General features: G+C 40.0%; 2 protein-coding genes across 4 annotated transcripts in view; one reads left to right on the top strand and one right to left on the bottom strand.

Moving 5' to 3' along the window:
* The window catches only part of sdf2 (stromal cell-derived factor 2), a 5,628-nt gene extending 2,808 nt beyond the window's left edge, over window positions 1–2,820 (top strand). The window contains exon 3 of the mRNA XM_080436589.1: window positions 666–2,820. Within this exon, the coding sequence (XP_080292715.1) occupies window positions 666–962 (297 nt within the window). The 3' untranslated portion in view covers window positions 963–2,820. The remainder of the gene's footprint in view (window positions 1–665) is intronic.
* Window positions 2,821–2,873: 53 nt separating this feature from the next.
* Window positions 2,874–4,906, bottom strand: LOC308091170 (legumain-like). 3 transcript variants are annotated; one of them, XM_080436592.1, is made up of 5 exons: window positions 4,748–4,906; window positions 4,164–4,248; window positions 3,489–3,685; window positions 3,269–3,336; window positions 2,874–3,025 (listed from the first exon to the last, which is right to left on the bottom strand). In XM_080436592.1, the coding sequence occupies exons 3-5, from the start codon at window positions 3,675–3,677 to the stop codon at window positions 2,962–2,964; spliced, it is 321 nt and encodes a 106-aa protein (XP_080292718.1). In that variant the 5' UTR covers window positions 3,678–3,685; window positions 4,164–4,248; window positions 4,748–4,906; the 3' UTR covers window positions 2,874–2,961. The 3 variants fall into 3 exon arrangements, with proteins under 3 accessions (XP_080292718.1, XP_080292716.1, XP_080292717.1); XM_080436590.1 differs by having other exon boundaries at window positions 3,489–3,659; XM_080436591.1 differs by having other exon boundaries at window positions 3,489–3,659; window positions 4,164–4,216.
* Window positions 4,907–10,082: the final 5,176 nt, after the last annotated feature.

The following is a 10,082-nucleotide window of genomic DNA, read 5'->3' as shown; positions in this document are numbered from 1 at the left end:
ATTAAATATGTCAATAATTTCTTTGTATATTCAAGTTATTAGTCATATTTGCCCTGTGCAATGTTTGATTACGAAGCCAAAAAGGCTTCACATGTTCCAATGTTCAATCAATGCCAAACACACAATTAAATCGTTAACTCATTCAATGCCAGAACTTTATTTTTTTTGCGTTTGCCCACTGCCAGAGATTTTTCATTGAAAAAAAAAAGTACTCAGGAGCCGAGATACAAAATGTTTAAGTTTTAAGTTAATAAGGAAGTGGATGGGAGTCTAGATCTTCAAGAAATCATATCTCCTTGGTCTTTGGTTTGTCGTTCTTGGCAGAGGGGGCTTAAAGGACAGAAGTCGTTTTAGTCGTTCTAGGCAGGGAATGAGTTAATCACAGTTATTTGAGTGACAATTAATCTTAATTAATTAGTAATCGTGACAGCCCTAACTGGACGGCTGTAGCTGAGTGGGTAGAGTGGCCGGTTGGTTCGACCTCCAGCTGTACTGTACGTGTCGAAGTGTCCCTGAGCAAGACACTTCACCTTCCCCTTTCCTCACGGGGGCAAACACTTCAGCTGTGTTTCAGAGACACACAGAAGACAGCTCAGTTTTATGGCTGTGAGATAACGATGAAAGTCATTAGGGTCTCCTCCTTCTTAAATCCCGTCCTTCCACAGGAGGTGAGTGCGTTCGGCGAGGACGGAGAAGGCGACCACCTGGACGAGTGGACGGTCCAGTGCGGGGGCTCCGTGTGGCAGCGCGACGAGGCCATCCGGTTCCGCCACAAAGCCACCGAGGCGCTGCTCGCCGTGACGGGGGAGCAGTACGGGCGGCCCATCCACGGCCAGAGGGAGGTGCACGCCATGTTGGGCGCCAGCCAGCACAGCCTGTGGAAGGCCATGGAGGGCATCTTCTTGAAGCCCAGCGAAAACCGCGACTACACTGACTACACGTACTCACACACGGAGTTATGAAACCTCCTGCTGTTCGCTGCCTTCTACTCCCCTGCCTTCTACCTCTCTGCCTGCCTCCATTTCTTCTTCTTCGCTCCTATACACCACCAGCCTCCCAAATGCTTCTGTTTCTTTCCTACACAGTCAAATCCTTCGTGCTGATTTAACTCAGAGTGTACAGAATGTAACTAAATTGACCCGTTACATTTGTTGTACACTCTCAGAGTTACAAATGGATACATTACAATCCGCACATTTAAGATGTTGTACTCTATGAGCTTCAAGTAGTACTACTTTTCAACCAGTAGGTGTCCTACCAGGATCTAAATTTCTCAATTTAGAGTAGGGGAGACCACCTCCAACCACTGCAGATGTGTTGTATTAACATACTCTACCACACTGTTTCCCAAACGGTGGGTCAGGAGTCAGGACCCATTTGTGGGTGGCAGACCGATTTTTGTGAGTAAATATCCCATTTTTTTCGTTTCCTATATTTAAAACATTTTATATCTTATTTCAAAAGATTTTAAAACGTTTGAACAAAGAAATCACAACATTTCACCAATCAAAAACAATTCAGATTTTTTTTTTAATGAAATGAATGGATCAATAAATATTCTTTTAAGATAAGAAGTGATGAAAATAGCAGATCTACAAGCTCACAACGTGTCGCGAGCTTGTAGCTATTTTCACCAGTTTGGGTCCCAGGCAAACGCCTCATTTCTCTTTCGGGTCTCGAGCTAAAAAGTTTGGGAACCGCTGCTCTACCATACAGATTGGTATGTCATTCATCAAAATAAGTTCTGGATTACAGCTTTTAACACTGAGGATTTTACTGTGTATCTTGCCACCTCACATAGTTCTCTCCCTCATCAACTTCTGTCTCCCCTTTGAGCACCATTGTGCACTTGAGTCCTACAGAGAGTGGACACTACAAGACTTGGGAGGTGCCATTAGTTGCCTGTGGCTTCTAATCTGGCCTAACTGTATCTTTCTCATACCTTCACTTACGGTAAATTGAAATTGATGTAGCACTACATTTTACCTTAAAAGGTACACGGACATGTATGTAAAGGTGCTACAGTATGCTACTACAGTGTATACTTAGTGTCTAGGAATAGTGTCTTTGTTTATTTCAATTTTTTTGTGACTTTATGCCCAATGTGAGGCATTATTTATTATCAAAGTTCAAGCTGCCATCATCAGACATCATTTTACACACAGCAGACAGACACTGCAGGATTGTAGTTGTACAAACTATCATTTATTTAAATGAATGAGCCGTGCATTTAGCTTGAATGCAAAGGCATGGTTATGCTAGTGCCTTCATGCGGTTTTAAAAAAGTATTAATTGTACCTCGAGTATTTTTTTCTTTTTTTTAATGTTGGAACACTACGAATATTAACTGTCTGTTAGTTGTCCGCCAGGGATCTACCCATTGGAAACAGTGTTTTTATGGTTCATGGTTAGTTGTACCCTGATTCAGTATTACACGTCCAGCAACAGACACCAAACTGACTGAGAAGCATCAGCTTCAGCAACGACTTTTTATTATGATGCCTTTCTCACACTCGACCTGGTTAAACAGCTTATCTGCCTTGGTTGTCCTGTAAAGTTGAAATGAAATAAACCGATTGGCAAGCTTAATATTGATGTACCCAATGTCAACGGATTTGCCAAGGTTGCTCACTGTTCAAACGTTGAGCAAATACAGTGTCCTCGAGCTGTGTGAGGCCTAGTTTATACTTAGTCATACAGTACGCCAGTGTTGCTCGACAAACACAATTAATTGATGTATTAGGAAAGCTCTTTGCAGAGATTTCTATGAGAAAGCAATTTGTAATGAATACCTCAGATTAAAATCGATGTTTTTGTGCATACCCGTGTCGGTCTGACTTCTCCATTCAAATTGTATCTACAATGTGTGACCATGGCAACTGAGACTCTCTGGATAATGGTGATGATGGCACAGTCCTGACAGCCCTTTGTCTCCGGATGATGATGATGATGATGATGACGTCACAGGTCAGACAGTCCTTTCTGCCTCAGCTTTCCACCAACATCCTCAATGGCTTTCTTAATACTGCAAACAAAACATCCAATGTCACTTAACAAAGCGTATATATATGTGTGTATATATATATAGACAAATCCACAGAGCGCTGCAGTGTAGGACTCCTGCTGTGTGCATTCTCCACCGCAGTTATGATTGTGCCAGGGGAGCGCTCTGTGGATTCGTCTATGGAGAGAGATAGACATATACAGTATAGATACAGATAGATAGATGTATGTGGAAATAAGTGTCGAGTGAGAATGCAAATCTTACCGATCCACATGAATCCCCTCCTCACAGAGGTTGACAAACAGATGTAAATACTGCTCAGCCGTCCCATACTATTTCAGGAGAAAATTAAATAAGCCTTCAACCGTGTTGCTTGCCAAAAAAGAACAAATGATCGCCTCGTTTGGTAAAAAATCTGTGACCAGTCTTTACTGCACACATCAGGCATCAGCTAATACCTGTGTGTGTTTACCACCACACCTACCTTGGGGTTAGTCCAGTCAAAACAGCGTTTGTAGTGCTCTATGACCTGGATGTATGTTGTGAAGGAGGTGATGTCGGAGCAATGTGCTGTCTGCACGCGAAGAGCCTGTTCTTCAGACTCGCAGCTCTGCTCTATCACCTCAACCACAGAGGCAAGGATGCGTTCGCTCACCTGCAGGGACCAACACATAGGGAAGGCTGTAATTGAAACCTTGTCATTATCAGAGGATCTTAAATGATATATCGGAAAACAGTCTATAATGGAGTATGATTATCATCAGGTAGTGTAAAAGTATTGTCCAATACCAGTAAATTGCAATTTTTGCAACCTTGTAGCCAGGTTGAACATTTGTTTTCTATACAATTACTCTGAACACTGCCTGTACTGTAGCAGCAGCTATGTGTAATATACAGTAACACTTTTAATAGAAATTATTTTAAAGGCTAATATATAATACGAATGGTCCATATACCACATTTGGGCTTTTAATGTGCAATTTCAATAGTTGATCAATGAATGCAACCCTAGCAAAACCATCACCAGTTTTATATCATTTTTTTGTGTTTTTGTTCATCAAAAACACAAAACTCACGTCAAATTATATCTAGCCTCATAATTTGATAACGGTGACACAAGTAACAAGTATTGTAGAAACTGCATTTCTAGAGAGGCCACCTTTGTGTCTGGTCTTTCCATCACATTTCTGGAGTCCATGGTCCGAAATGGTGCTGTTAACATAATAGAAGGGCGGGGGAAAAACCTGGAAGGGTAGAGGAAGTCTGAGCTGCCAGTCGATCAAAACAGCATCAGCAGATATTTCTCGGCATGAGAAAATACAGTGGTTTCTGTGAACCCTTAAACTGAACATTATAAATGCTAAGTTGTAAAATACAGTACCATAAGCACGTGTGTCTTGTTTGGTCAAAATCACAATTTAAATCCTCAGATACACATGAAAGAACTATTTGCTATTACTATTTACTATTAAACGTAGTCAATAGGTCCTAATCAAATAATACTTGTTTTTATAAATATTTGTGATTCATTATAGATTTGTATAGTCACTTCATAATACTGTACACATAATAATTTTCAAAACAGACACTTCAAACAGTAGTGTCTTTTAACAAGAAATATACATCATTTGAAAATATTGACCGATTGGCTTGCCAGTAGCTTCTTGGAGTGAAACCATTCACCCACTCTCAAATAAAACGTTGTTTTGTTTTGAATAAGAGAGTTAAGTTAGTTTCACTTACCGTGTTATTGATCTAGCCAAATTACATGGGTTTCTCTCAGTGCAGTAATGTAAAGAACAGTGGCTGGGTTGGCTCAAAAATGACACCAAACCTGTTCCGACAGAAAAAAACTCCGAGCCAGTTTTCCAAAGCAGTGACTGTACAGGCCTAGATCACAAATTGTCGCCTAGTGAATAGCACCCAGCGATGACATTCTAAGACATCGGTGTCAACTAATCCAACCTAGAAAGCTGCGCTTACAGTGCACTGCAAATCTCTGCCAGGAGGCATGCCCTATACCTCCCACATCTTTCTCCATCCAGACACAGACAGACAGAAACTTTCTGTCTGTCTGTGTCCGGATCATGTGATGACAATGTTTTGGTGTATCTGATTAAATGAATATCAAATATCTAAATATTGAATCAAGCAAGTAAAACATTGTCTGGAGTGCAAACAAAACCAGAGTAGACTTGAAAATAACCCCAGACGGGGTTTAAAGTGAAATTCCCCTTTAAGGTCCTTACACACAGGACCATTTCCCCCCCAATGTTTTTCACATGTTGTTTGTGTCATGACATGAGTACATCTACACAGAATGTGAATATTGTGCCAATAAAGCAACAGCATTTTATTCTGATTAAAGTAGATTGTTTACAGTGAATAAAGGCCTCAGCCTGTATGAACTATATCACACATGGGCAACATACGGCCCGGGGGCCAGACCCAGCCCTGTGACCATCTCAATCCGGCCCGCCAAGTCATAATAAAAAAAACTGCCCCCCCCCCCCCCCCCCCAAAAAAAAAAAATCTACATTTTAAAAGGCTGCCATATGTTACTGGTTTTGAGACAAATTAATTTAACTCCAATTAATAGTAATTCATATTTGCCATTTAAGTACATACCTGCATTCCTCCATCCGTATAGTCAAATGTTTTATGTTTATATTGTAACAGTGAAACAGTCTGCCGTGAGTCCATATATAATGAATGCAATGTGTTTTATCAGTGACCTATGGAGTGGTGCATATCAGATAAGATGAGATACGGCATTGGCGTGGATTGTTTTATGTAATCTTTTCATTGTAATCTCGTACAGAGTACACCAGAGTGATACAAAAAGAAAAAGAAAGATCAACATTTTGTTGATGAACATTCTTGTTGTGAAAACAAGGACCTTATTCTAAAGTAGTCTGGCATGTCTACCAAATTCATGCAGTCTTAACATCATTCAGCACTATGTGTTTCATGTTTCAATTCAATTGTACAATGTGTGGCCCTTCACTCATTTTATCGAAGTCAGTATGGCCCTCTGGAAAGAAATGCTGCCCACCCCCTGAACTATATGAATACCGGTAGTTTGACGGAAAATATTCGCAGGCACATTTTTGTGTTGTTGTTCATCGCGACTACGGTGTGTAAAGTCCAGTAGGCTATTTTAGTTTCAGGTGCATGCAATAGCAGACATCTACAACACTCTAACCTGTGTTTACGACTGATTTAAGACAACTCAGATGGAATTGAATGTGCACGGACATTAAGACTCATGATTATGCTGTCATATTGATAAATGCATATTTTGGTGTTTAGTAGTATACTAGATCCCTCCACCACGGAGTCGAGGGGTTCAAATCCACTGTGGTGCATCTGGTTTGGCCTAGTATCTACAGTACACAAACACAATTGGCCCGTTTTGGGGGATGTAAGCCTGGTGGGGAGGGTGTTCTTTGTCGATGCACCATACAGTATGCCTTTAGGGCACCGCCTAGCAGTGGAGAATGTTGAATAGGAGAATAGGAGAGGTAGGATGGAGGCGCTATGCCCTTTCCGTTAGGGCTCCTCAATAGCAGATGAGCCAATAGGGTACAACAATTATGGTAACACAGAAATGTGCAGCGGGGGACTTAATTGGCATAATGAATAAATTGGGAGAAAAAATTGGTCTATAAACAAGTAATAGGCCTATAGATCCCATAAGCCATAAGGACAGGAGCCTGATTGGCTAGCCAGTCCATAGCCTCGCAGGATCAATGCACTGCCCTCCGATTATTAATTCACAAATATTACACAATTGTCATTGACCGATTATATTATTATGTCGTATAAATATTTGAAAATACAGACAGACAGACAGACAGACAGACAGACAGACAGACAGACAGACAGAGCTAACAAGGCAGTGAAGAATCTTTCACACACACACACACACACACACACACACACACACACACACACACACACACACACACACACACACACACACACACACACACACACACACACACACACACACACACACCCACAGCTAACAAGGCAGTGAAGAATATTTCAGGACAAACCAGAACTTGTCTTGTTTCTATATCAAAACCAGGATTTTATTGCATAAACATATGTGGTTATATTTGTCATACAGATAATTTTTTGTTGCATTTTTAAGTTATCCATTCATTTGATATAATATTGCTATTTTCTTTCTTTTCTTGTCTAAGCAGCATGCCAAGGTTATAGTACATCTCTTTGTTTAGATTTGTTTTTATACAATCTACAAGATATAAACATGTCTGCCTTAGTATAAACAAATCTCCAAAACAAGTCTCAGACATCATGGAAATCATAAACTGATTTTGTCCTGTTCTGCATGTAGGATAACAATGTAAACGCTGAAATTGTACTTTATGTAAAACATCTCTCTGCCTGCTTCCCCCACATGGCCATGCAAGGATGATTAAATGGCACACATAAAGAGCCTTTTTTCTTCATTAAAGATAGAGTCAGTGCTGGTTTCAAAAGAGCACGTGGCTAACAGACAAAAGGTGAACACGCAGCTCATTAATCAAATGTCAATGTGCTGAGAATATCAACGACATAACTTGACCCACGAGGATAAGAATAGCGTACATTATACAGCAGTTTATACAGAACTATGAATCAGTGAGTAGTACATGTACATTCCACAAAAGCCTAACATGATTAAACACGATATATTATTTTCAGTGTTGATTTTACCCTCCCACAGTGAGCCCTACATTCACGACTGTAGGTGACGTGAAAAACAACAACATTAAGGGTGATGGTGGTGATGATGAAGATGATGATAAGACCTTGTATCTGTATATTCATGAAAACTCTCCCTCCTACACTCGATTTGATTAACAGCTGGTATGAATTAGAAAATGGCCATTATAGTATAAACGGGAAAGTCAGATTATAGGACACTGGTCTGTATGTCCTTACATTTAAATCAAGGCCGTGCTGACACACAGAAAAGGTTCTTCAATTAATTTCCCTGCCTCTCAAAGACACGAAACGCTAAAGTAGCCTACAACATGCATACTGATTAACAGTATAATACAATTCATTTAGATTTTTAATATTGCAAAGTTGTGTTTCAAAGGAAATAAAGGACCTCGTGCTTATTAATCTGTTACAAAGTTGTTAAAGCATTTTGTGCCATTTGATGTATTTGGTCCTGACTTTTTGTGCCCCATTGGGAAACCAGTTCAGATCCCCCTCTATTTGAGGGGAAGGGTGTCTCTCCAGTCCAATAACGCTCAAGGGGAACACAATATTCATCAAGAGTCCATGTATGCTATTGCCTCACTGCAAAGGCCAGTGCAACCAGTCTCAGTGAACACGATCAATTGTATATGACCCAAAGTAGAATCCACATAATGTAGGAGTAGTTATGAATAAATATCTGAATATACAGTCTGAACATTTACATACAGAGAGCTTTATATAATACTTCGTAAAGCTGCAGTATTAATCTCCCCACCATTATATCTATCCAGAGAACCATCCTGTCGACTGCAGTGGCATTCATCATCTTTTGTAAATCATGTTTTTTAGCAGTGTTTTTTAACCAGTGGTTCCTGACCAAAAAGTGGATGGACCATTCTCAGAAGAACTTGGACAGGGTAACATTGTGTTATGCAGCTTTTGACTTAACACAGAAGGTACAATTTTGGTCCGGAGCCTATAGGCTACTAGTTGAGAAGCTCTGCTTGGTGAGCTGTACATTTGTGTGACATTTCACAGGAGATTTCAACAAAACCATGAATGTTCACTAATATGGCCCAAATTGCCCTTATGATGCCAACATGACATTTCAGAGCTAAGATTAAGTTCAAAGCACTGTTTCAGGTGCAATTTTGAGTTGAACCACTAGAGTGTGTTCCCCTCCCATCTAATCACCAGATACACTACAGGGCTGAACAATTAATTAAAAAAGAACTACTACTGCAATTTCAAAATGGCAGAGGCTACAATTAATTGCATTACTGCTGACAATTTTCCATTTTCTTGACCTACCAACAAGCCATTGGTTTCCATTCATTTCAGGACGGTACGCAAATCAACTTGCAGAGACTTGAAACTTGCTTGAGACAGGTAATCTAACACAGTGAACTTTTTAAAACTTTTTTCCAAGTTATGAAATTAATGCTGTTGAATGCGTGGTTTGATTTGAAAAGTCTTGCCAAAAATAGTACCTGGAGAAAAGCTTGTTTTATGAATGAAGTTCAGATGTCCTGGACTTCACCATGGTGTCATGAATATTAGCTGTAGAAGCAGATAATTTTAAGGTGGGCTTATAACCTGGAAGTTTGAGCCACAATGTTATGGAAATCTGGTAATTATTCAGAAAGAAAAAAAAAACGTTTAAACTTTGGATAATTGTCAGTAGTCAAATATATCCGACTTGTAGTCAATGGGCAAACATGCATTAACACTGGTATGGTCCTATCATCAATTGACAGTGTCTAATGTTGCTATAGTTCTACTGTAAACGGTAAACAGAGTTGAAGCTTGTCGAGTTTCCCAGATTGTTCAGCCCTAGATCCGACACAGAGGTGTTTTCATTATTTTCGCCCCTATTCCTGTATACGTATATATATTATCCCTGATATAGCTCACTATATATAGCTCACCTTTCATACATTCTGCTGTTGAGAAGAACAAGAACACATTACACAAGATAACTAGTGGTTTATATACAGTGAATTCTATGGGGAAATGGATGGGATTGGAATAACATTTGGTACGGCAGTGTAGACATCAGCTATAGATACACTGACATGCTTTTGTGAAGCCTACAGTTAACAATGCTGGGCAGTATTAAGATACGGTAGGTGCTCAGGTAAGGCCGTTTCTCCTGACACCCTCTATATCCCAAAATAAAGTCATAATATTACCTCGGCCTATGCCTAATTTTAAACCCTTGCTCTTTTGCTAGATACATTTGACATCTCTTATTCGGACCCCCTCCATATTACTGAAAACCTTCCAGACTGCAGTGCCTCCTGAGCTTGTTGTAATTATAGTATATCGACATCACTGCCTTTCAGAGACACAAAGG

Source organism: Gymnoscopelus braueri (genome assembly GCF_963280865.1).
Source record: "Gymnoscopelus braueri genome assembly, chromosome: 8".
NCBI lineage: Eukaryota > Metazoa > Chordata > Actinopteri > Myctophiformes > Myctophidae > Gymnoscopelus > Gymnoscopelus braueri.
The sequence above is the reverse complement of the archived record's forward strand: the minus strand, read 5'-3'. Positions and strand labels throughout refer to the sequence as shown.

What these genes read in the sequence shown, in the direction of transcription:
- LOC308091170 (XM_080436590.1), bottom strand. Translation starts at nt 4,226, where the DNA reads ATGTTAACAGCACCATTTCGGACCATGGACTCCAGAAATGTGATGGAA. An exon ending in TGGAAAGACCAGACACAAAG is followed by an intron (nt 3,660 to 4,163) that starts GTGGCCTCTCTA and finishes TGGTCCCTGCAG; the next exon opens with GTGAGCGAACGCATCCTTGC. An exon ending in GAGGGGATTCATGTGGATCG is followed by an intron (nt 3,026 to 3,268) that starts GTAAGATTTGCA and finishes TTTTGTTTGCAG; the next exon opens with TATTAAGAAAGCCATTGAGG.